Source organism: Spermophilus citellus (assembly GCF_964194105.1).
Source record: "Spermophilus citellus genome assembly, chromosome: 5".
NCBI lineage: Eukaryota > Metazoa > Chordata > Mammalia > Rodentia > Sciuridae > Spermophilus > Spermophilus citellus.
Window position 1 is genome coordinate 157,706,810 of NC_138186.1, and position 26,993 is coordinate 157,733,802.

The 26,993-nt window shown below is 38.2% G+C and overlaps 1 protein-coding gene across 1 annotated transcript; it reads right to left on the reverse strand.

The window, feature by feature from the left end:
• Positions 1-5,419: 5,419 nt before the first annotated feature.
• Positions 5,420-26,534, reverse strand: NUP43 (nucleoporin 43). Its single transcript, XM_081296025.1, has 8 exons — positions 26,185-26,534; positions 25,768-25,890; positions 23,294-23,371; positions 22,058-22,238; positions 20,399-20,534; positions 18,832-18,983; positions 13,989-14,111; positions 5,420-7,967 (listed from the first exon to the last, which is right to left on the reverse strand). Exons 1-8 carry the CDS (start codon positions 26,302-26,304, stop codon positions 7,738-7,740), a joined length of 1,143 nt encoding a protein of 380 aa, XP_081152151.1. The 5' UTR covers positions 26,305-26,534; the 3' UTR covers positions 5,420-7,737.
• Positions 26,535-26,993: the final 459 nt, after the last annotated feature.

Sequence of the window (26,993 nt, forward strand, 5' to 3'; positions counted from 1 at the left end):
CGGCGCGGCCCGTCGCAGGGGTCGCGAGGACCTGGCTCTCCCCTTAGCACCAGGCCGCCGCCGCCGCCGCCATTTTGCCTTCGACTCCGTGTCGCCGCGGCCGCACTCGGCTGCGATTTACCGGATGTGCGCATTTCCCGGCGTCGCTTGCGCGGGGGCCGAGGACTGGGGGCTTCTGACTGCCCGGCTGCGGGGAGAGAGCGCGCCGCCGGCGGCCTCCCTGCTCGGACCGGTGGCCCGCATCCCAGCGCATGGGTGAGCGTCGCCCCACTACGCTCCGCCTGCCGCGCCCGCTGGACCCGCTCGCGAGCGCGGCCGAAGACTCCCCGCCCGAGCTTGCTCGGCGTACGCAGTCGCTCCTTCAGCCAATCGAGCTCTGCATCCGGACGGAGAGAAGGAGTCGCGTCCCCAGGAGCTCAATTCTCTGGAAGCGGCCGGGAGTGGCGCTCGGAAACCTCGCTGTGGACATCAGGATTCGAGATCTGAGGGCTTAAATAAAATCCGATTCTTGTCTAGTGAGCTTCGAGCACGTGTGTTTTCTGAACCAGCCAGACAATGTCGCCAACCACGACCGACCGGTGAGCAGAGTTCAGGTGTGTCCGCCTCATCCTAGAAGAGGAGGTCGTTATTGCCACAGTTGGAATAACGGGGGCGGTGTGAGAAGAGGGCTCTATTTCTTGTTAAACTGAATTGTAAGTCTGGGATGGAGTCATTTAGTTTGTGGTGTTGGAAGATAGTGCCCGTTCTTTGCAACGAAGAGCATCTTTGCCAATTTTGCTTCTTGAAAATAGATACTATTAGTACTTTCAGATATCTCCTTTTGACATATTTGTACTAGACTATAAAAATTAAAGGCTACTTTTTATCAAGTTAAATTAATTATTGGCTATTGTATCCCTAAATTCAAATGTGAATACCTCTGTTAAAAAGATTCCACTTAAGCTGGGCGCGGTGGCCCACGCTTGTAATCCCAGTGGCTCCAGAGGCTGAGGCAGGAGGATCACCAGTTCAAAGCCAGCCTCAGCAAAAGTGAGGCGCTAACTAACTCACTGAGACCCTGTCTCTAAATAAAAATACAGAATAGGGCTGGGGATGTGGCTCAGTGACCTTGTGCCCCTGAGTTCAATCCCTGGTACCACCCCCACCCCCTTCCAAAAAAAGAATTCCACTCCCCGGGAGGCTGAGTCCTGAAGGTCATAAATTCAAGGCCAGCCTGGACAATTTAGTGAGACCTGTTTCAAAATTTGAAAAAAACAAAAAGGGTTGTGGATGTAGCTCACTGGTAGAGCTCTTGCCCAACACTGCCAGGCCCTGGTTTCAATTGCCAGTATGGCAAGCAAGAAATAAATAAATAAAACATTTCAGCTAGGAGTTCACCTTATAAGTTCCTGGTTCAGTCTCTGGCACAAAAAAAACAAATTTAAAAATTCCCATACAATCACAGAGTTTGTAGGATGTAGTGGACATGGCTCCAGGAGTGTCATTAAGAAGCTTTCTTCAAGGAAAGAAAGGAGGACTAAGTAACCTGTAGTGTCACACTTGGCCCTAAAATTCTATGCTGTATGTAAGGGCTTACTTGCTCTGTTCAGAGGTTATTTAACTGGAAGGACACACTACCCCCAGAATCTTGTCACTGTTATCAACCCATGGAACTTTTTCACTTAAGCTCTCAAGCTCTGTAAACCTAAAGGAAAATATCTCCATAAACCATTGTCTTTGGGGAAATTCCTAGATAATTCAAAGAGCTCAGTAAATTGTTTAACACAGGTCTGGGAGGCTAGTATTTGTAAGGGGTGAGAAGAATGAGGAAAGAAGAAATGATTAGGAAAGGGATTGCAGTTATAGCTCAGTCACTGGGTGGAGTACTTGCCTAGCATGTGTGAGGCACTGGGTTCTATCCTCAGCACCACCATAAAAATAAATAAATAAAACATAGTTACGTCCATCTACAATTAAATTTTTTTAAAAAATGATCAGGAAAGAACAGATAAAATGCAAAGTTGTTGGGACTGTGGGTGCTGATGGTGATAAAAGGCCAGGGAAAGACTGGATGTTTGAAAATGGCATTGCATTTAAAGGTTTTTTATTATCATGATGAAAAAAACCCTTAATCCAGCCTTTGATGCGTCAGAGGAATAGGGGCTACATTTCATGCATGGGTAATAGACAGTAGGGAGGTACAAAAGAAGTACATATGGAATTAGTCTGGAAATCAGTATGGCCTTAAGAACATAGGACCTCCCAGAAATTAATATAATCTTGGGGGAAGCCTAGCACAGCTCACACAGAAGGAATGGAGAGTTATGCTCTACCTCCTTGAGGGCAGAAAATTTCAATAAATTACTTGGATTTCTGCTCTGACTTTACTTTGCCACTCCCCCCACTATTCGTATATTTATTATCATTATGGACCCCGGATATTTTATACTTCAGTTATTTTTTGCTCGAATCACTCCAGTTTTGCCCATTAGTGGCTTTCATTTGGCTTCTGTATCTTTGCCATACACCACTACAAGATACTCCAAGCTATCTCATATATCAGTCCCATCCTGGAATCATCACTTTCTAATGAGCCCTGGTTCTTTTTATTGGAGAATGGTATTTAAAACCAAATCTGGGTTCTAGTGGGCTGACTGCTATTGGGTATCATTGCTTCTAGGATTTCTCTAAGAGACTTTTTTTTGGTTGTTGTTTAGTTTTTGAGGTGCTGGAGCTCAATCTCAGACTTTGTGTTGACAAGAGATTTAAGTTTAATTTATTCTATGCAAGAGTTTGTCTTGTTGAAAACTGTTATTTTATAGTCTAGTATTAATTACAATTTAGCCTCATAAATCCATGACCTATACAAAAATTTGAAAGTAAATGCATCTTTAGGGAGGAGGGTGGTACCAGGGATTGAACCCAGAGGTGCTTAACCGCTGAGCTACATCCTCAGCTGGTTTTTTATTTTGAGATGGTCTTGATAAATTGCTGAAGCTGGCTTTGAACTTGGGTTCCTCCTAATTTAGCCTCCAGAGCAGCTGAAATTATATGTGTGCTCTGTGGTGCCCAGCTGAGTTAATGCATTTCTGATGGCTTTGAGTTGTGCTGGTCTATCACCTATGGTCTGCCAAAGTTGTCATGACAGTTTGGAATTGAGCACAAATTTGTTTTTGTTTTTCTTTCAGTACTGGGGATTAAACCCAGTGTCTCTCACATGCTAGGTAAGTACTCTACCACTGAACTACATCTCTAGCCCTCAGCATTATTTTTTTTCAACTTTTTTTTATAGTTGTAGATGAACAGCATGCTTTTATTTTATATATTTGTGTATGTGGTGCTAAGGATCGAACCCAGTGCCTCACACATGCTAGGCAAGTGCTCTGTCATTGAGCTCCAGCCCTGAACATTAATTTTTGATTATTGTTTTTTAACCTAATCATCTATCTATAGTTTTTCTACTTCCCCATATCCTGAGTGGTTCCCTGCCCTCTCTCTTTTTTTTTTTTTTTTTTTTGGTACTGGGGATTTAACGCAGGGGCAACGAGCCATATCCTCATCCCTATTTTATATTTTATTTAGAGACAGGGTCTCACAGAGTTGCAGGCTGCCTTGCCATAGCTGAGGCTAACTTTGAACTCACATCTTCCCGCCTCAGTCTATGAGCCACTGGGATTACAGGCATGTGCCACCTGCCCTTTTTTTTTTTAACCTTTAATGTAGCAAATGTTACTAGAAATTGTTCCAATGCTGATGACTTTTAGAAACCAGCTTTCAGTTGTTCAACACTGCCAATTCACATTAATAGTGGTTCAGGATACCAATTAAAAAGAGATCAAGGAATTGCATACCATATTTTGGTTCTCCTCAGGTTTCGTATCTGTAAAACATGAGCACTATTACTGCTTTAGACCTTCTGTTAGCATGGGCTAGATGCCTTCCATAAGCTTAAATGAAGGCTCGCTATAACATACTGAACTTAGTATGTTTCTTATCTAAGATTCTGGAATGGATTATTGAAAGGATGTTTCCACCATATATTCACAAAGGTCAAGGAATTTTTCAGTTATTCCCAACTTTTGATAGGATGATATTGCAGTTATTTTCTCAAAATAGCCTTATGAAAAAGATAAATGGAAAGACATGTCAATAAATTAGGTTTGTCCATAAATATTTTAATACTTGTAACCAAATACCAAAGGTTTATGTGTCACTGATAATTGAATCATGCAAAGGGCCCAAGAAATTTGGTTCATTTAGCATGTATCTCCTAACCAACAGGATGAAAGTGTAGATGGCATTTTAGGCAACTCTGAAAGTAGCTTCTTTAGAAGAGGCAAAGGAGATTGTTCTTTCTTATGCTGAAATGAAATTTGTCTTAGAACAATAATAGGTATATAATAAGGATCAGAAACCATCTGCATTAACCCAAAAATATGGAAAATGTGCTTAGAAGTTCATATGTGAAAACTTAGGGATTTACGTTCAACTACTCAGCAATCTAATTTTCAAAAATTAAAATAAGCTGATACAGCGTTCCAAAAGAATACTGTACCCAGAACAAGGATGGCAAGGTTTCTGTCATACTCTCAGCAAGGCAGACACCTCATAGAAAAGTGTTTGTTTTTTGAAGTCACACTTAAAACAGGGAGTTAGGCAAACAAGTTATTTCTTAAAGGGAAAACAAGATTGTGAGTTCTGTTTAATTATAGTGATTCACTGCTTACTATGGATCATACTTTTAAATATGCTAATACAACGGAAGACATATCCCCTGTTCTTGTTGTGGCCCAGTAGGGGGAGACAGTCTGCTTAAATTATGCACAATGGGTTTTTGAAGCAGAGAACAATTTAGCTCAAATTGTCAGAAGTCAGTGAAGGCTTTCTGGAGGAAATATGACACCTAAAAGATATCCTAAAGGAGTCCTAAAGTAGATTGAATCCAAGAAAAATTGGGAAGGGAACCCTGCCCATAAGGAACCACTAAAAGGATAAATTAGAAAGGTTCCTCCTGAAGAAGCTACAATACATAGTTTTGAATATCTGAATATTTGAGAATTAAGTGATTTTTTTATGGCTCTTGAGATAAGATTAAAGGAAGCAAATTTCAGTTCAGAATATAAAAACTCATTTTATTTAGTGAAAACCCACATTGAGGCATCCCAACATAATGAAAATTCAAATATAACAAAATTGGCAGTTGGCTTGTTTCATAACAGAATCACAATATCATTAACCCACAACCATTCTACCATTTTACAGGATTGTTTTGGATCTTACCCATAAACTGAAACTCTGTCACAATGCTGCATCAATTAGAGCTGTCCAAATGAGAAGCTGCACAGTGAAATGGGAAACTTTTTTTTGTACTGGGCAAAAAAAGCCTGAAATCCCAGCGTGCACTGTAGGGATTTTACCACTAAGCTAATCCCCAGCTTTTAAAAATTTTTTATTTTCAGACAGTCTCTTAAATTGCTGAGGCTGGTCTCCAACTTGCAATTCTTCTGCCACAACTTTCCAATGGCTGGGAATTACAAGCATAAGCTACTGTGCTCATCTTGGGATATGTTTTTAAGTATAAACTGGACAATAATTTGTTGCACTTGCTGCAGAGGGATGATCACATTTAGATTGAAAATGGCCTCCAAGGTACCTTTCATCTGATATCCTGTAGCCTTCAAAAGAAAATGTGATTAATTTTATAAATAAATTGGTAAATTACCACATTATACTAAATAAAGCTTATGTTTCTTATTAATTGGCAGAATTTGGCGGGCATGGTGGTATGCATCCATAATCGCAGTTACTTAGGAGGCTGAGGTAGATACATACAAAAAGTAACAAAGAAAAATAAAAAATAAGGGGTGTGAATTTAAAGTAATTTGAGACATGTAATAGTCTAGCCTTTATCTGTTGATAAATCAACTATAAAAATGTTCATAAGACAATCTGGGAAATTAAAACACTGCTTAAATATTTAACAGTATTGAATAATTTATTAAAGGAATGATAATGGTATTGTGCTTATTTTTTTAAAAGGAGGGTTTTTGTTCTTAGGACACACACAGTAAATTATCAATAACACATTATCTGGAATTTGCTTTAAAATGGTCAAGCTGGGTGCAGCAGTACATGCCTGTAATCCCAGCATGCACTGGAGGGCTAAGACAGGAGGATCCAAGTTCAAAGCCAGCCTCAGCAACAGCAAGGCACAAAATAGGGCTGGAGACATGGTTCAGTGGTCCAGTGCCCCTGAGTTCAATCCTTGGTACTTCCCCCCAAAAAATTAAAATAAAATGATCTAGAGCAGAGGTGGGGTGGTGGAGAGTGAATGACATCAGAAATGAAAATTGGGCGTGTTTCCTGATAAATCTGGGCTCATTAAATGATTTTATTTTTATGCTTAAAATGTGTAAAAAAAAAAAATTCAGGGGGCTAGATGGGGAATTTACTGTCCTTAGTGTGCATAAAGCCCTAGGTTCAATCCTTAAGACCGCCCCCCAACCAATTTTTTTTCAGATGTATGTGAGTGTGGTACATTCAACATGGGTGCTTTTCCACTGAGCTACATCCCCAGTTTATTTTTTATTTTGAGACAGTCTTGCTAAGTTACACAGGCTGGCCTCAAACTTGGTACCCTACTACCTCAGTTTCTGGTAGCTGGGATTACAGGCGTCACTAAATAAATTCAAAATGTGATAATTACACATAAAACATGAAACCTCAAAATAGAGGGAAATATAGGTAAACATTTATATAAACTTAGGATAGGGATAGCATGATGCAAAGGGCATAAAGTGTAAAGAAATCAATTGAGTTGACCATATATAAAATGCCTAATTCTATAAAAAGCCCCATGAATAAAGCCAAAGCTAAATTAAAAGCTGCCTGTATCATAGGACCACAGGCAAAAAATTCTTCATATATAAAAGGTTAAAAATTAATAAGAAGATGCCAAATTGCCTCCAAAAATAAAAATGGCTAAGAATAAAAACAAGTAAAAGAAATATAAATTAAATATAGTATAATCATAAACAGTGAAAGGTGTGAACATGGAATGTAATATGCCATTAAGTAAAATATACTATTGTACATTTATACTTTAGAATATTTAGTAGTTCAAAATGATGATAATGTGTTTACTGCCAGAAAATGTGCATCCACAAAGATAACATGTATATTTTCATTTTTTAAAAAAATTTATGGGGCTACAGGTACAGCTCAATGGTAGAGTGCCCAGCATGCACAATCCCTGGGTTCAGTCCCCAGCAACACCCACTGATCCACAGAAAATAATAATAAAAATATTTGAACACAACTATAAATTTGTCATTTTTGCTTTACTCACTTTTTCCTGAAAAAACTTATTAAAATTAATAAGAAAATGTTATAGGAATAAAAATTATAGGAACTCATTGGTGGTTTAATGTTAAATCCTACACCACTAAAAATGAACAGTTGCTTCCAGGAATTGTCAATAATATTCTGTTTGAAAGCAATGTTATTTATCAGTACAAGGATCCCTCTGATGTTCTTCCACATGTTCAAAATCTTGTGCCATCAGCAATCTATCAGATTCTGTAACTGTTGTGGGAATACCCAAGTAACAAATGCCCAAATTGGGCATTGATATTAACAATAGTTTACTGATACGACCCCTGTAAATATCACATTTTTCAATAATAAAGTTTTGCACAGAAGTTGTAATTCAAAGGGCTAACTATATATTTAACTTGAAATATTATAATCCCAGTATTTTCATGAAAACAGTTGTCTGGTAACATATATTGCTTCTGCATCAGTTCCACAAACAAGACAAGGACCTAAAACATCCAAACTGTTCACAGACAGAGTCCTGCTGGGAAGCAAGCTTGTGATTTCAATACGGTCTTTTGCAGGATCAGTGCTGAGCCAGGAACTTATAAGAGACTGGTGAACGTTAGCCTGGTTACTAATGCTATGAGTCAAAAAAGTACCGGTTCTTCCTCCTGAAAGAAAAAGGGGGAAAAAAACTTTCAAGACTAATTTTATGTTAGTATACATCTAAACCTCTACTGGTATTTCAGAAAGACAATGAGTCCAACTTGTATTAATTCTCAGAATGACAGGCAGATAAATCCATGATCACATGTTGTCATTTTTTACCAAAGACTTATTCAGTATTATTAAATACTCAAATTTCCAAGGGAAAATATGGATACCTAATTTTAAATCATCATGTAAAGCAGATAGTTTATTTTCTTTCTGTTTGTTTTTTAATGGGAAGCAACAAAGACTTGAGGATAAGTAGAATAAATATGTAAATATATATAAATAAATAATAACATAAATAAAAGCTCTTGGATAACAACAAATAAAATGTTCACAAAAAATTTGTTTGTTTTGTGCATATTTCTAAGTAAATATTTCCTAATGTATTTTTAAATGTTTCTATGATTCTAAGTATAATGAATTTGTTTTAGATCTTTTATTCTTACCCTTTTAAGATAAAGGAAACTTTAGAAGGAAAACTAAAAGGAAAACTTCAAAACATGACTAGATTATAAACATTCCTAACAGTGCTATGCACTTAATATAGAACTAAATGAGGCAAAGACAGAATATCAGCTATTATTTGCAATTTTCGTTCTTTTCAACTTTCTTTCAGATCATAAAAGGGAAAATTTCATATACCATTCCATCAACACATAGGTGAGTATCTACTATGTGTCAGGCTCTATGCTAAGTGTTGGTAATGTAAGACAAAATCCTGAATCCTTAAATATTAGTAGGTTTAGGGGCTGGGTATGTATCTTAGAGGCAAAGCTCTTGAAGAGCACATGCCAGGCTCTGGGTTGGATCTCCAGCATCACAACTAATAATAATAATAATAATTTTAAAATTAACCTATTAATTTTAAATCAAATGTACAATATTAAACCTTGTGGTCCTTTAAAGTCCAGCTCAACTTTCTTCTCTGAGAAATCTTTGAAGAAGCTCTAAATTCATGTTTCTTTCTTCCATCCCAGAACCCTCAGCACTGTGTTTAACATTACTATCTTGTTAGTTCCTTTTGCCATGATTTAACTTTCCATGCCCCTTCTCCATAACTAAATCCAAGACTTTCTCAAGAGGAGGTTGCATATTTTATGTTTGTTTTACCTTTTCACAGTATCTAATATCATGCTTTGCAATAGTAGAAAACAAAATATAATAATTTTACTTCCAATCTAACCAAGGTTTCTAAAAAAGTAAGATTTCAAATATAACACAGTAGAAGTAGAGAAGGGAAATAAAATACAAGTACTTAACATATGCTTAGATAAAACTATTAAGTTTCTCCATAAATGACGTTATAGACATGCATACATGTTACATACATTCCATACCTGTCCAGAATTTTTTGTGGGGAAGGTGCTGAGCAACTGAACCTAGGGGCTTGCCTATGTTAAATATAGGATCTACCAGTGGGTTACATCACTAGTCCCCTTATTCAAAATTTTTCTGGTGAAGTTTCAGAATTTTTTTCCATCATTTTACTGTTTATCTTGTTTTGTGCTCCCAAATATTACATTGCTTTTGAATACGGTTCAAATTAATATACAAGTTAAATATCCTTATCTTCAATGCTTGACTATAAAATGTTTAGGATTTTGAATATTTTTAAAATTTTGGAATGTAATGCGCTATTTTAAGGTTAAAACCCAAGCCTAAACATGAAATTAATTTATGTTTCATATAAACCCCATTCATATAACCTGAAGGGAATTTTATATAATACTTTAAAAGGGCCTGCATTTTTGGTACTGGGGATTGAATCCCAGAGAACTTAACCACTAAGCCACATACTCAGCCCTTTTTATTTATTTATTTGTTTGTTTTATTTATTTATTTTTTTAATATTTATTTTTTAGTTCTCGGCGGACACAACATCTTTGTTGGTATGTGGTGCTGAGGATCGAACCCGGGCCGCACGCATGCCAGGCGAGCGCGCTACCGCTTGAGCCACATCCCCAGCCCCAGCCCTTTTTATTTTTTCAGACAACTTTCTAAGTTGCTTAGGGCCTTCCTAAATTGCTGAGGCTGGCCTCAAACTTGTAATCCTCCTGCCTCAGGTTCCCAAATCACTGGGATTACAGACATGTGGCACCACACCCAGCTGTGCCAACATTTTTTCTTTTTAAATCTTAATGGTAGGGGGATTAAATCCAGGGGTGTTTTTACCACTGAGTTTCATTCCCAGTCCTTTTTGAGACAGGGTCTTGCTAAATTGCCCAGGCTAGTGTCCAACTTGTGATCCTCCTGCTTCAGTCTCCTGAGGAGCTGAGATTACCTATGGTTCCAAAGTTCATTTGTTCATTCATTCAGAAACCTTTACTGAATGCCTATCCTCTAAATGTGTTAGGGCCTACAATAGTGAGCAGGAAAAAAATGTTTCTATACATACAGAGCAAAATCTAGCTGACAGTTTTTAAAAAGTATAACCTGGCAGGATGTGCATGCCTATAATTTCAGTGAGTCAGAAGGCTGAAGCAGGAGGATCACAAGCTCGAGGCCAGCCTCAGCAACTTAGCAAGACCCTATCTCAAAATGAAAAATAAAAAGCACTAAGGATATGGCTCAGTGATAAAGCACCCCTGGGTTCAATTCCCAGTACTGCAACCCCTCAAAAAAAAAATATATATATATATAATCAATAACAGCCCAATCAGAAATAATCAATACCTGACTAGTGTACCTGCATTTTGACTGTGACCCATCACATGAAGTTAAAGTGTGGAATTTTTCACCTGTGACATCATATTGATCCTCAAAAACATTTCAGATTTGGGCAGAAACGGTGGCATATGCCTGTAACCCCATGTAATCCCAGAGAACCTGAGGCAGGAGGATCACAAATTTGAGGCCAGCCTCAGCAACTTGGCAAGGTATTCAGCAACATAGGGAGACCCTGTGTCAAAAAGGACTGGGGATGTAGCTCAGTGGTACAGTAACTCTGGGTTTAAGCCCCATGTCAGGGAAAAACAAATTTCAGATTTTGGAGCATTTCAGATTTTAGGATTAGAGATGTTCACAATTTGAATTATTCACAACCACTGTGACAAGACTCCTTTCTTGCTTCCACTTTTCTGCTTCCATTCCTTCCTGCTGTCTTTGTTTCCACCATCCTCACCCATCTTACATAGTCTATGTTCTGTAGCACCAGTGATTCTTGGAAACCTCAGTCTTTCCACAACCAATCCTTACTACCTACAATCCCCCTGTCCTAGTAGTTGAATGGCAGCCACATCCGCCTTGCTGTGCTCTGCCTCTCAAGTCCTCTGCCTGGAATGCATTCATGTAATTCACACCTTCACTTCTCACAGGTGACTGCTCAAATGTTATTTCTGTCAGGTGGTATCTCCGACTACTCTAGAGTCGTTCCCCTCACTCTTCCTGTATCCTTTTATCAGTACATTTGGTCCAGCTACTTTCTTTTTTTGCTTTCAGTCTCTTCTGCTGTGCTCTACTATGTATTGCAAACTCCATTTTCCAGGATCCCTTGCCATCTGCTTTCCAGATGGACCCTACCATGGGAGGCACTATGTGGGTGACTAGAAGACGTAGGAGGAGAGAAGCAGCTCCCTTCCTGCTCCAGGATTTTGGCAACAGCAGCACTGGCAGCAGTTCCAGGCTGGGTTGAGGTGGCATTTTTTCCTGCTAATCCAGAATCAACTTTAACAGCATTTCTAATAATGTAGCACCAAAGGTATTAATGATTTCTGCTTTCTGGTTATCACCTTTTCTATTTGCACTACCAACACTCCTTGAATTCCCTTTTGTTTTTTCCAGTCCTTCTAATACATGTGAAACTAACTCTTTCTATATTCTGGGTAGTTTGGATTTTTCTGATTGGGCTGTTATTGATTATATATATATATATTTTTTTTTTTGAGGGGTTGCAGTACTGGGAATTGAACCCAGGGGTGCTTTATCACTGAGCCATATCCTTAGTGCTTTTTATTTTTCATTTTGAGATAGGGTCTTGCTAAGTTGCTGAGGCTGGCCTCGAGCTTGTGATCCTCCTGCTTCAGCCTTCTTTCTGACTCACTGAAATTATAGGCATGCACATCCTGCCAGGTTATACCTTTTAAAAACTGTCAGCTAGATTTTGCTCTGTATGTATAGAAACATTTTTTTCCTGCTCACTATTGTAGGCCCTAACACATTTAGAGGATAGGCATTCAGTAAAGGTTTCTGAATGAATGAACAAATGAACTTTGGAACCATAGGTAAATCCTCAAAGCTTGGAAAAGGCAACACAAACAAATAAAAAACCTAGAATACAATTGCATAGTTCTTGGACTGGGAATGTGGCTCAAGTGGTAGCGCGCTCTCCTGGCATGCATGCGGCCCGGGTTCGATCATCAGCACTACATACAAAGTTGTTGTGTCCACCAAAAACTAAAAAATAAATATTAAAAATTCTCTCTCTCTCTCTCTTTAAAAATATATATATATATTTAAAAAAAAATTGCATAGTTCTTGGCTGAGCTTTACTCACTACTGATTTTAATCAGGAGACAGGTCTTTTTGAGCTAAGAAGAAACAATTTCTTTTCTCTCTCTCTCTCTCTCTCTCTCTCTCCCTCCCTCCCTCCCTCCCTCCCTCTCTCCCTCCCTCTCCCTCTCTCTCTCTCTCTTTCTTTCTTTCTTTTTTTTCAGTGCTGGGGATTGAACCCAGGGCTTTGTCATGTGAGGCAAGCACTCTACCAACTGAGCTATATCCCTCAGTCCAGAAACAAATTTCTTAATACATAAAAGATCTATTTTCTTCTTGCATGTACCTTTCCTTACCAATATGATTATAAAAGAGCTGCCTATCCTACGCCTGAGGACCCAGTTAGTCACTCACAAAGAATCTTGGTTGAAGATTCAGTGAAGTGAGCCAGCTAAGCATTTTTAGTCATCAGGAGTATGGTAATAAGTCGCTGACAGATTTCAGCCCTATGATATTCAAATTTACCCTAAAACAAAATGAAAACATTTTTGTGAGAGACCAACATTGCACGTGACTAAGTCTCACTCCTTGCCGGGTGCAGAGGCACTCAGTCACAGAAATGTGGCAGAGCTTTCCCCATCCTTCTTGGGTTTGAGGGTCGGTGTCTCATGCATGGGTATGTCTTGCTACAGCCCCATGAGTGAAGCTATGCTCACCTGTTCCTTTGTAATATAACCCCTTGCACTGTTTAGGATAGAATCTTCCATGGAAGTGCCTTGTGTATGTCCCCTTCTCTTATTGTATGTCCCCTTGGGTGTGGCCTACCCAGATGTCAGTCAACCTGCTGACAGTGGACATCATGAAGATAGACTCAGCCCTCTGAAACCTGACCCCTTGCCTCATTTGAATAGCTTTCCTCAATAAAAGGGGTCAGCGCATGCACTCTCTCCCTTTCGAGAACCCTTAAAGTCAGAGGAGCCGTCACAGCAACCCCAAAGCAAAAGGTATTTGTGTCTCTTGTGTGGTTATTTTGCGCAGCCCAGTTCAACTGCAGTAACCCCTGAGCCTTTTAGTCATGAGAACACAAACCCAGCACATTTTGTCATTCATTAATATTAAAAATATGAGAACATCAGGTTGGAGTTGTGGCTCAGTGGTAGAGTGCTTGCCTAGCACAGGCAAGGCCCTGGGTTTGATCCTCAGCACCACATAAAAATAAAGATATTAAAAAAATATATTGAGAATGTTCAATTTAGTATTTAAAGGCATACAATAACACAAGAATTTTCATTAACATGTTTTGCCTGAAGCTGGGGTTGTAGCTTAGTGGTTGAATGCTTACTAAGCACATGTGAGGCACTGGGTTAGATCCTTAGCACCACATAAAAATAAATAAATAAAGGTATTGTGTCCATTTATAACCAAAAGTAATATTTTACCTTAGCAGTAAAAAAGCTTAGAAATAACATTGCCAAATATATCCTTAAAATTCACCACAAAAAAAATCATAAAGGAAATTTTCACACAAGAAAAAAAAAAGGCGTTTTTACCTTGGTGAAAGAGTGAGGACTTTTCAGGCACATCTGTGGAGGCATCCCAGTGCCATAAGGATCCATCTTCAGAACAAGTAAATAGATGATCTGGATTGGATGGGTGAAAATGAACTTCCCACACTAAAAGATAAAAACCAAGAAGTTTATTCCTCTGCAGATTGCCTGAACAAAACATTAAAACCCTATCTCCGACTTGTATCAAGCTCTATTACATACCTACAAACCTCAAGTATGTAGCCTCAAATCAAAGTCTTCAAAATTAAAAAGAGAATATAACTCCCTAAGGTTGAAATATGTACCAAGGAAAATGAAGTCAAGTAAATAACCTTGTGGACTGGGCCAGAAAATGAATAACATTCCTCACTAAATCATTTAACCTATTATACTTTTTTATGGAAAAGAATAACAGTGGTGGGCTGGGAATATAACTCGGTAGAGTGCTTGCTTTGCATGCATAAGGTACTGAGTTCGATCCTCAACACCACATAAAATAAATAAAGGTTTATTAAAAAAAAAAAAAAGAAGAGGGGCTGGGGATGTGGCTCAAGCGGTAGCGCGCTCGCCTGGCATGCGTGCGGCCCGGGTTCGATCCTCAGCACCACATACAAACAAAGATGTTGTGTCTGCCGAAAACTAAAAAATAAATATTAAAATTCTCTCTCTCTCTTTAAAAAAAAAAAAAAAAGAAGAAGAAGAAGAACAATGGTGGGGGTAGGGGCAAAAAAGAGTGTGGACCTGAGTTAGAATGCTAGTCTACCATGCCCAAGGCCCTGGATTCAATCCCAATAAATTCAATCTCAAAACAGATTATCAAGTTGGATTTGTAGCCTAGTTGGTAGAGAGAGAACATGCCTCAAATGTATGAGGCACTGCATTCGATCCTCAGCACCATATAAAAATAAATAAATAGAATTGTGTCTATCTAAACTAAAAAAAAAAAAAAAAAAAGATTTCCTTTCAAAAGATGGTACTTTAAATGATTATGAGTCATGTTAAATAAGTATAATAATATAAAATGCAGGGCTGGGGTTGTGGCTCAGTGGTACAGTGCTTGGCTAGCACATGTCAGGCCCTGGGTTCAATCCTCAGCACCATATGAAAATAAATAAAGGTATTGTGTCCAACTACAACTAAAAATTAAATATTAAAAAAATAATAATAATATGAAATGCAGCCAGGTGTGATGGCACATGCCTATAATCCCAGTGGCTCCAGAGTCTTAAGGCAGGAGGATCACAAGTTCAAAAGCTGACTTAGCAATTTAGTGAGGCCCTAAGAACTTAGTGAAATCCTGTCTCAAAAGAAAAAAAGGGGGGGGGAGCGGGGTGTGCAGGGATGTCACTCAGTGGTTAGGGTGCCCCTGGGTTCAATCCCTGTTTCCAAAAAACCAAAACAAACAACAACAAAAGTACAAACATAGGAAATACATTAAGAATGTCCACGGAGGTCTAGGGATATAGCTTAGTTGGTAGAGTGCTTGTCTTGCATACACAAGGCCCTAGGTTCAATCCCCAGCACCACAAAAAATAAAATAAAGAAAGAATGACTATCGGGGCTGGGGATGTGGCTCAAGCGGTAGCACACTCGCCTGGCATGCGTGCGGCCCAGGTTCGATCCTCAGCACCACATACCAACAAAGATGTTGTGTCCGCTGAGAACTAAAAAATAAATATTAAAAATTCTCTCACTCTCTCTTTAAAAAAAAAAAAAAAAGAAAGAATGACTATGGAAAATACTGAAAATACTAATTAAAAAAAAAAACTGGTAAATTCTTTTATTTTTTTTCCTGTTCTTAATAGATGGTTACATTACTGGAACGACTGAGAGAAGACCATAAAAGAAAGACAAATGCAAATCAATTTCTAAGAGGCAGAATTCAATATTGGCTCAAGTCAAGATTTGGGATACTTCTGGTCTACATCACAGAAATAGCAACTAGCTCCTAGCACACCAAAACTTGGAAATGTTCCAAAAGTTGGATCCAGTTTCAGATGGAGGAATTTCAAGAAGCCATATTGGGATTGCCACCCCACCCTTCACCCCAGCTCTAAACTTTAAGGGAACTTTGTGTACACAGACACCTGGGAGGCAATGAATAGCCATGATTCCCCAGAAAGCTACATACAGCATGCAGGCAAAACTGTGAACAATGGTTCTGAATCTGAGCTAGGTCACTTTGAAGAATCACTATAGGAAGTATTTGAATTATGACATGAAAAGAATGACACAGGTTTGTGAGGTGGCAACTAACCTTTATTCTGACAGTTATATACTGTCACAAAAAGGAGGGAGGGAGGAGGAGAGAGAGAGGAAGGGGGGAGGGGGAGGGGGGAGGGGGGGAGAGAGAGAGAGAGAGGGAGGGAGAGAAGAATGTATTCTAAAGGTGTTCCCATAAAGTGGGAACTCTTTCATTAAAACAAAGTGGGAAAAAAAATAAATAAAACTAAACTAAAAAAAAAAAAAAAAAAAAAAAAAAAAAAAAAAACCGCGAAACACAATACCCTGTGTAGAGCCACGAGCAGATTGCCCAAATCTACATTTTTTATGCATTTATTTTCAAATTAGAAAACAACCCCCTATAAAACATTTCATTTCATTACTAGTTAGGAGGTAGGATAAATTCAAAGCAAAACATTAAAAGCCACTGCAGTTGTGTGTACATTGCTTAACTAGGCTGCCAATTAAACAAGGCTGGAAAGTAGAGAAAAAAGGGTCAGGGGATATACCTCAGTGCTGGAGTGCTCTTGCCTAGCATGTGTGAGGCCCAAGGTTTGATGCCCAGCACCACAAAAGAAAAAAAAAAAAAAAAAAAGCCAGGCTTGGTGGCGCAACCCTGTAACCCCACTGACCTGGGAGACTGAGGTAGGAAGATCACAAGTTCAAAACCAGGTTCAGCAACTTAGCGAGGCCCTAAACAACTAGGGAGACCCTACCTCAAAATAAAAATAAATAGGGCTGGGGAGGTATCTCAATGCTCAAGTGTCCCTGGACTCAATTCTTGGTACCAAAAAAATAGATAAATAATTTTTTTTTTTTTTTTAAAAGGGAGATCAATCTGAAAGCTTGTGAGTCTTCCACCAGGTTAGCCCAAATCAGAATGTCTGAGGGCATATCTTATTCCTTTTATCCTTTTGTGTTCTTAGGCAGAGTTATATAACCTGGGAGAGGCAAACAACTTCCTATCCTTTTATTTGCTGGATGTTTTTCTTTTCTTGTTTTTATGAGGGGGAGGGGGATATCAGGGATTGAACACATAGGGACTTTATCACGAAGCCACATCTGCAGCCATTTTTTGTGTATTATTTAGAGACAGGGTCTTGCTGAATTGCTTAGGGACTCACTAAGTTGCTAAGCTGGCTCTGAACTTTCGATCCTCCTGCCTTAGCCTCCCAAGCTGCTGGGATTACAGGTATGTGCCACAACACCTGGCTATTTGATTCTTGAACATAAAGTCATTTCTTTCCAAGGTAATAATGTGACTACTTTCTTTTTTTTTTTTTTTTTGTACTGGGAATTGAATCTAGGGGTGATTTACCACTACACTACATCCTGAGAACTTTATAATTTTTTGAGACAGGGTCTCACTAAGTTGCTTAGGGTCTTGCTAAATTGCTGAGGCTGGCCTCAAACTTGCAAATCTTCCTGCCTTAGCTTCCCGAGTCCCTGGGATTACAGATGTGCAGCACTGCTCCTGGCAATAATGTGAAACTTATTTAAACAGAGAAGTTGCAATATTAGCTTTCTTGTATTTTTATTCAAGCAGAATCTAATAGAAACTTTTTGAACCAGAATTTTAAAATATAATCTATTTTAGTATGACAACAGCTATGTATTGTTCTTGTTTAAAAAAAAAAAGATGCAATGATAAATTGAGAAGCACAAAAGATTAGTACATATGAAAAACAACAGTCTCTATTAGGAAAAAAGGTATTCTTACACACTTAATGACAACATAACCTATTTTTATGTAGGTTTGACAACATGCATTATAGCTTTAAAATTATGCAAAAGTTTTAGCCAATCAATTTTACCTTTAAAAAATTATCCTAAGCAGGGTAAGGGTTGTGTCTCAGAGGTAGAGTGCTCACCTAGCAAGTGCGAGGCACTGGGTTTGATCCTCAGCACTACATAAAAATAAAAAAGATACTGTGTCTACCTGTAACTGAAAAATAAATGTTAAAAAAAAATTATCCTAAGAAAATAAATGCATATGCTGGGGTTGTGGCTCAGCGGTTGGGCACTGGCCTTGCATGCCTGAGGCACTGCATTGGAATCTCAGCACCATATAAAAAACATAAATGGATAAAATAAAGATATTATGTCCATCTACAACTAAAAAATAATTAAAAACAAAGAAAGAAAAAGAAATACATAGGGCTGGGGCTGTAGCTCAATGGGAAAGTGCTTGCCTCGCATGTGTGAGGCACTGGGTTCAATCCTCAGCACCACATAAAAATAAATAAAGATACTGTGTGTTCATCTACAACTAAACAAATATTTAAAAAAAAGAAAGAAAGAAATGCATAGATAAATACCTAAAGATATTTCCTATTGTTTTGGAGCTTAAATATGCCTCGGGCTGGGGATGAGGCTCAGTGGTAGAGTCCTTACCTACCACTATGTATAATACCACTATGTATAAGGCCTCAGGTCCAATCCCCAGTAATCCCCACCCACTAACATTCACATAGCTTACATGTCAAAATATAAAGGTATTAAAGTTTTACAATTCAGACATTAAAACCTATGACATAAAATGATCTATGTGTACCATTATGCCAAGGTGCTTATGTCATATAACTCATATAATAAAAACTTTTAATATCTCCATAATACTTACTTTCAGCCTCATGAGCCTTCAGCAGAGATACAGGCATAGTACCTTGTCTAACATCCCAAATACTCAGCATTCCATCCTGGCCACCAGTAGCTACAACATGCTGCTGGTTGGGATGTCTGTCAACACAGTGAAGTGGCACTCGATCACCACTCCTTTTGTGGGAAATACAAATATATCAAATACAAGGTAAAGTACAATTCTGTGTAACCCAACAAACATTTTATTCTAATAACTACAATACTATGCTAGTTATGTGGCTTAATGATGCCAAGCTGGGTATGGTGGTGCATACTTCTAATCCCAGAGACTTGGGAGACTGACATAGGGAATCTTGACGTAGGGAATCACAAGTTTGATGCCAGCCTCAGCAATTTAGTGAGATCCTGACTCAAAATTAAAAGGTAAAAATGGCAGGGCATGTGGCTCAGTGGTAAAACACCCCTGGGTTCAATCCCACTGCTAAGACTGGGGATACAGCTAGCTAGTGGTAGAGTACTTGCCTAGCATACATAGACCCTAAGTTCAACCCCCAGTACCACAAAACCAAAAAATAATAATGCCAAAAAAGTAAAGAGATTAAATGTATTTATAAATGTTTAAAAAAAGCTCATTTTTACATTTATATGTAATTTTAAAATATGTAATTTTACATTTCAATTTATAATTATAGGCCAAAAGTATTCATTCTCTCTTCAATGTGGAAATGGAGAAACAAGATAATCTGATGGTAAAATGGACAAAACCCATTTCCATTTTTAGGGTTTTAAGAAAATATCTATCAACTATACTCAAATATTCCTTATTCCTATTTTATTTAATGCTTATTTTAAATAACTTTTATTCAGTCTGACAGACTCCATTTTCTTGAGAGAGAAGTGAATGTTATACACCTAGAAATGGGAATTTCTGCTCAGAAAAATGTTTTGGATTATATTTTCCACCTATAACATCTAGAGTGTATTTTATCCTTTATTGATAAAATCATTTGATAAACAGAAATAAGTTCTCCATTAAATAATAAAAACGTCAAAAAGATAAAGGCTCTGAATCAGTACAGCAAATAAAGCATGAGATCGTCAAGTCCACCACATAATTCTTTGTCAAATTTAATTAGGAATCACTACCTCAAATGCAATAGAGAACACCACACTAAGTGAATTAAGGCAGACTCAGAAAATAAAGGGTTGAATATTTTCTCTCATATGTGGAAGCTAGATCAAAGTAAGGGGGAAAAAGGGAGTATGGCTCAGATATAAGGATTCAGGAAAGATCAATGGGTTAGAAGGAAGAGGAACAGAAAAGGGGAGGAAACATGGAGTGAACAGGACAAAACTATACAATGTGAATATATAAATAAACCACAATGAATTTCACCTCTATGTATATCTATAAAGCACCAATTAAAAATAAATAAATAGAAAGCGAAGAGGATGTAGCTTAGTGGTAGTGCTCCTTTGGGTTCAATCCTAGTACTGAAGGAAAAAAAGGGTTTTTAAAGACACCTGTCACAACCAATTGAACAAATTGATTTTGCATTGCATTACTGAAATAACAAATCAAAACTTACAATGATAATATCTGAGAAGGTTCATTTCCTTGTTGTCTGAAGTCCCATATTTTTAACTGTCCAATTGAATTTACTGTAAGTATCTCAGGAGTTCGAAGGAAGGTTACAGCATGGAGTGTACTGCTATCTGCATTGTCTACAAATTTATAAAATGGCAGTGTGTTTAATAGATCCCTTTTTTCATGAAAATCTTAAATTGCATTGCATCTATTTATCAAAATATTACAAATGAAGTTTCCAATCAGTCACAATTTGACTTCTGTGGGAAAATGCACAGTAGTGTACGCATACAGGCAAATTCTCCTCAGAGAGAAAAATATCACGCATGGGACATCTGAATTGTTTTCTAAATGGAGAGCTGAGTTTTCAGGTACTCCTTTTTCTATTTCCTCTGAAGACTGTTACCCTGAAGATAGTGATAACGAAAGCTCAACCTTAGGCTGACTTCCCCATAGCCATGGAAGTGACTTCTCCAGTTGTCAAGGCAGTGTATGCACATTGGGGTTACCTTCACCTTTTTTCTTTAAGTTGTAACAAAACATCGACTTATGTTCTTTAATTTTACCATTCCTTTAAATAAAAAAATCTGGTACCAACCCCCTACCTCAAAAAAATTGTTACCATGCATTTCTGAGATAAATATTCAAGCTCCTCTATATTCAGTCTTATTTCCCACTAGTCCTTGATGCAAAGCTCTATGGGTCCAAAACCCACTGATCCAACAGAGCTACTCTGACCTTGTATTATACTGCTGACACATCTCAAATCTATTCACCCTCATCAGCTTCCTCTTTCGCCACAAAGTCCTTCCTCGTTGTTATAGGTCCTTTTCTTAAGTGTCCTGGAGGGTTTAGAATTTATAGAACATAACTTAATGTATACTTTCTTTGAGTCTTATTTTGTGCCACTCCTTCACACTGCCATCAGGCAACAGTCCTTAACTAGCAGCAAACGATATAACTCAAAACTAAAAATCATAATAAACAACACAGAAAATTGATTCCTGGCTCAATCCCTAGAGATTCTGGTCCAAAAGATCTAGGGCAATGGACTATTAGAAATCTCAGCAGACAAGTCTGTGTGAAGCATAGTTTAGAAATGCTACACTAGACTAATCCTTCTAAAGCATGACACAGAGAATATCGCTCCATTGCTCAAAAACTTACAATGGCACCTTAATTTTTCACCACCAAAATGGTTCTGCATTCAGGATTCTTTGCAAACTGGTCCCAATTTACCTTTTGGATTTCATCTTTCATCTTTCCTATAAAATACTAATGTCAGGACAAACTTTTTTTTTTTTTTTTGTCATTTCCTGTATAGCTTCACCCTGACTCCATGCTGTTGCCAATGTCTGGTATTGTCATTTTTTAGTATTACTTATCATCTACAACCTAGATTAAGTTGTCATCTCCTTCCTGATTCTTTATCTAATAAAGAATCCCTTCTAGCTGGTCCCCCAAAATAACAAAAGAATCCATCTCTTTCTCCTCTGTAGTCAGTCACTCACTCTGTCCTCATGGATATGCTGCCCTTGACCAAGGGATTCTGCCTTGTATGTTTTTAATACTCCTCAAACACTTCACCCTGTACTTACTCTGCATTTTTAGTGTTCAATTACTATATGATGGAAAAAATTAATATGATGATTTTTCTTACCTATTGTTCTTACAGCTTCCTTGTGATCAACCCTGAAGAGATTTATTCGACCATCCTCTCCAACTGTGACAATTTCTGGGTTGTCACACACAATGCCTGTACATGGGGCACTGCTATAAGAAGGACTGCCAGGCCCCGTGTGGTAGTGGGCTGCTGTCCACTGCTGGTTGACTGACAGAGTCTAAGTATTAGAAATGAGGATACTTTTTAATCAAAGACCAAGCATTTTTCCTTAAGAGTATTTTAAAATTCTATCTTGACCTTTCTAGAAAAAGAATAACTCTTTTTTTCATTTGTACTTTAGATTAGTAATGTCTAAAAACTACTAGAAGCTCTGTACACAATGAATTAGACTCACAAAAAATGTTGTCCAATAATGTGACATATTTATCTTAAAGCAAAGTAATCATTTTTAGATATCAAGCAGTTCAATGTTCAAAAGCAGCTATTTAAATTCTTCTTTTTTCCCCTTGGTATTGAGTACTAAACTCAGGATCTTCTACAGGGTAGATAAGCACTTTGAGTCAGGGTCTTACTAAGTTGCCCACTAAGTTACATCCTGAGATCTTTTTGTTTTTTACTTTGAGACAGGGTCTTGCTAAGTTTTCTGAGTAGCTGGGATTATAGGCATATAACACTGTGCCCTGTTTACTCATTAAATTCTTTTGGGAATGATCTTCTATTTAAGAGCCCCTGAATTTTATTCTTAAATAAATCTCTTCAACTTTAAAAAAATGACTTCATTAAGAAATACTGGGGCTGGGGTTGTGGCTCAATGGTAGAGTGGTTGCCTCACACATGTGAGGCACTAGGTTTGATCCTCAGCACCACATAAAAATGAATAAACAAAGATACTGCATCCGTCTATAACTAAAAAATATATATTAAAAAAAAAAAAAAGAAACACTTAACAGGCACATGCTACTGCTTCTGGCTGCTATTATTTATTCTTTGTGAAAATACTTTTACTTATATAGCAGTTTTGACTCCATTAAAAAATACTTAACTGGGTCTTACATTTACGACTTCATTGCCAAGGGTGGTCTCCAACTCCTGGGCTCAATAGATCCTCCCACCTCAGTCTCTGAGTAGCCAGATACAGGCACATGTCACTACACCCAGCTCCCTTCACGTTTTAACAATGTTTTATTTCTGTCATTATTAAACTCAATCTTATTTAAGCCTTCTTAAAAATAACTAAAATACAAACTTTTTTTTCAAATAAAAGTTCTTTACCTGGTTATTTGGATGATGGAGAAAAACTGTTACACATCCTGTTGATGAAGCAGCTACAATTCTTTCCTGGTCAAAAAACTAAACAAAAAGTTCCAGCTTGTTATAAATCCAGAAACAGTAGTAGGGAGAAAGCCTATTATTCAACTCAATTAGTAACAGACTCTACCATAAGCAAAGAGCCTATGAAATCTAAGCAAATGAAATATGTTAATAAATCTAACAGTCAATACTGCTATATATGTAAAAATATTTTCACAAAGAATAAATAATAATAGCCAGAAGTAGTAGCACATGCCTGTAATCCCAGTGACTGGAAAGGCCGAGGCAGAAGGATCTTGAGTTCAAGGCCAGTCTCAGCAATGTAGTGAGACACTGCCTCAAAATAAAAAATAATTAAACAAAACAAAACAAAAAAGCTGGGGATGTCACTCAGTGATAAAGCACCCCTGGGTTCAATCCTCACTACAAAAAAAAGAGTAAGTGGGCTGGGGATGTGGCTCAAGCGGTAGCGCGCTTGCCTGGCATGCGTGCGGCCCGGGTTCGATCCTCAGCACCACATACCAACAAAGATGTTGTGTCTGCCGAGAACTAGAAAATAAATATTAAAAAAAAATTCTCTCTCTCTCTCTCTCTCTCTCTTTAAAAAAAAAAAAAATGCTTGCTATAATAAAAAAAAAAAAAGAGTAAGTAATAATTTTTTCCTAAGCTCACTCACCTAAAATATATGTAATTTTGGACCACAACAATGCAACTTTAGAAAAGTATCATTCCTAAGGTTAGTACTGTTTCTATAGAGTAAATAAAAGAAATGAAGTAATGAAGACCCGGATTTGAAAACTCTTATTTTCTTTTTTTTTTTGAGACAATGTCTCTGTATTGCCAGGCTGATCTCAACCTTCTGGGCTCAAGCACTCCTCCTGCTTCAGCCTTCCAAGTAGCTGGGATTCAAACATCTACCACCACATCCAACTTTGAAAACTTAATTTCAAATTCCAATTACTATGGGTTTTGAGATACTTTTTAGGGAACTCAAGTTCACAGGTTAGGGATGTGGCTCAGTGGTAGAGCTCTTGTCTGACATGCAGGAGGCCCTGATTTTGATGCCCAGCAAACACACACACACACACACACAAAAAAAAAAAAAAAAAAAAAAAAAGAGAGAGAGAGAGAGAGAGAGAATGAATTTAAGTTCTCTAAGTCTTCCTAACACTTTAACACAGGAGTACTGCCAGGTGCAGTGGTGCACACCTATAATCCCAGTGGCAACTCTGGAGGCTGAGACAGGAGGATACAGAGTTCAAAGCCAGCCTCAGCAAAAGTGAAGCACTAAGCAAATCACTGAGATCCTGTCTCTAAATAAAATAAAAAATAGGACTGGGGATGTGGCTCAGTGGTTCAGTGACCCTGAGGTCAATCCCCTATATCCACACCAAAAAACAAACAAACAAACAAACAAACAAAAAACACAGGAATACTAATAATTCAAAAGTCAGGGCTGGGGATGTGGCTCAAGCGGTAGTGCGCTCGCCTGGCATGCGTGCGGCCTGGGTTCGATCCTCAGCACCACAAACAAACAAAGATGTTGTGTCCGCTAAAAACTTAAAAATAAATATTAAAAATTAAAAAAATAATAATTCAAAAGTCAATTCCATATGAACGTCCCTGCACATTATTTGCCACATAATATATGCTTCAAAGATTTTAGTCTTAGCTTTTTTACTGATAAAGAGAAATAACAAGCTGGACATGGTGACACAGGCCTGCAATCCCAATTGCTTGGGACACTAAGGCAGGAGGATATTACTTATGTATTGTTTGGCGATATCTACTGTCCAAAAGTCCAGGAACCTGTGCTTTTGGTTCCTTCTGTGCTATTGGTAATGTCTGTAATAGCCTTCCATCCCTCTCTACTTCTCAGAGACAGCCTCAGTAAATTTGTGAGTACTTAGGCAACTAGGCATGACCCTCCCTGTCTCTAAATAAAAACTAAAAAAAGGGGGATGTGGCTTAGTGGTAAAGCACCCCTGGGTTCCATCCCTGGTACCAAAAAAAAAAAAAAAAAAAAAAAAAAGGCAAAGAAAAAAAGCAGAAATAACAATACCTGAGGGATGGGGATATAGCTAACTGGTAGAACACTTGCCTAACATGTGCAAGAGCCTAGGTTCAATCCCAAGCACCTCACTGCAATAAACACACAAAACATAAACCAATGCTTGATATGTGGAAATGCAATGAAAATTATGTTAACTTATATAAAGCTCCAAAACATTCCTTGGTGCATAGATTAATTTTTAAAAACTAGGATTAAATCTACAATCTCTTTCCCAGTTCTGATCCTGCCACCAAGTGCCTAATTGTGCTGACAAATCATATTTACTAGGAGTGTGACTAGACAAAATTTTAAGATCCTATGCATCTCTAGATATATTATTTTCAGTTTTTAAAGTTATCTTTTGGGTACAATACAGATTTACCTGTAAATCCATGACATCACCATGGTGTTTGATATCACACAATAATTGATGGTCTCCTTCAAATCCTCCATCAGAGTCCAAATTCCCAAAATCTCCAATAGACCACAATGAAACATAATTTTCCTGCAAAGATAGCGTAAACGTCAACTAGAGGAAAGTAAAATCCGTATTACTTTCAGCCAATCTTGACTCAGAAGCACCTCACACGAATGGTATGGTAAGAATTTAAAAACACAAGGAGATACGAAGCTCAACCATTAATGGCTGTGAACTACAGGCAACAGAACCGCGACGAGGGTTCAGGGGACAGAGAAGGGCGAGAGGAGCTAGAAGGTGAGAGTTCGCGCTCAGCCGGCCCAGGACACCCAAGAGGAAAAGAAAGAAGGTACGGGCTCCGCTTCCCGGGAACAGCGGCACCTCATTGTCCCAAGAACCGGTAGCGAAGGTCTCTGCGGTCTGCAGGCTTCCCGGAGGCACTGGTCGCCAGCGGGTTTTGCTGATTTTCTGAGACACAAACTTAGCATAAATTTCCTCCATGCTGAAGGCGACCGCGGCAAACAGTGCAAGAAGCACAACGCGCGCCTTTCAGCCCCGCCCCTTCCGCGGAGCCTGATTGGATGAGATCTCAGAGGGAGACGGTGGCTGCCGAGAGCCAATTTTTACCGGAAGCTTCTGTGAGCGTAGCTAGCATCTGAACTGAAGGAACCCTTCACAGAAGTGGCTTTAAACAAAGGTGAACGGACCTACGCCCTTGTGCAGTAAGACCAGCACAAAACCTGCAAAATCAATATAGGAACATTGAGACAATGTATTTGTGCAATAATTGCAAAGTATGTAACAAAGAGCTAAAATAAAAACAATGCAGAGAAATCACCTTGTATCACAACTAAGCATTCAGTTGCACATCGCTGCATATAGAAAACAATTCAAAATCCTTAAGTTCTCATAGAAGTACCTCGACTAACATTTAATCGTATTATCTTCCTCTTTTTCTCCCAGATTCTTTGCTTCAAAATTAATACACATAGTGTCAGAGCCTAGAGTTGGAATTCTGAAGACTCTAATTTTAGTTTGACACTTATTTCCTTCCTAACTTTGCTCAATTTACTAATGTATTGTTTGGCGATGTCTACTGTCCAACAGTCCAGGAACCTGTGCTTTTGATTCCTTCTGTGCTATTGGTAATGTCTGTAATAGCCTTCCATCCCTCTCTACTTCTCAGAATC

Coding starts and splice junctions, on each gene's coding strand:
- NUP43 (XM_081296025.1), bottom strand. CDS start 26,304: ATGGAGGAAATTTATGCTAAGTTTGTGTCTCAGAAAATCAGCAAAACC. Junction 25,891..26,184: donor CCGGTTCTTGGGACAATGAG/GTGCCGCTGTTC, acceptor CTATCTTTGCAG/GAAAATTATGTTTCATTGTG. Junction 22,239..23,293: donor TCCATCATCCAAATAACCAG/GTAAAGAACTTT, acceptor TCTAATACTTAG/ACTCTGTCAGTCAACCAGCA.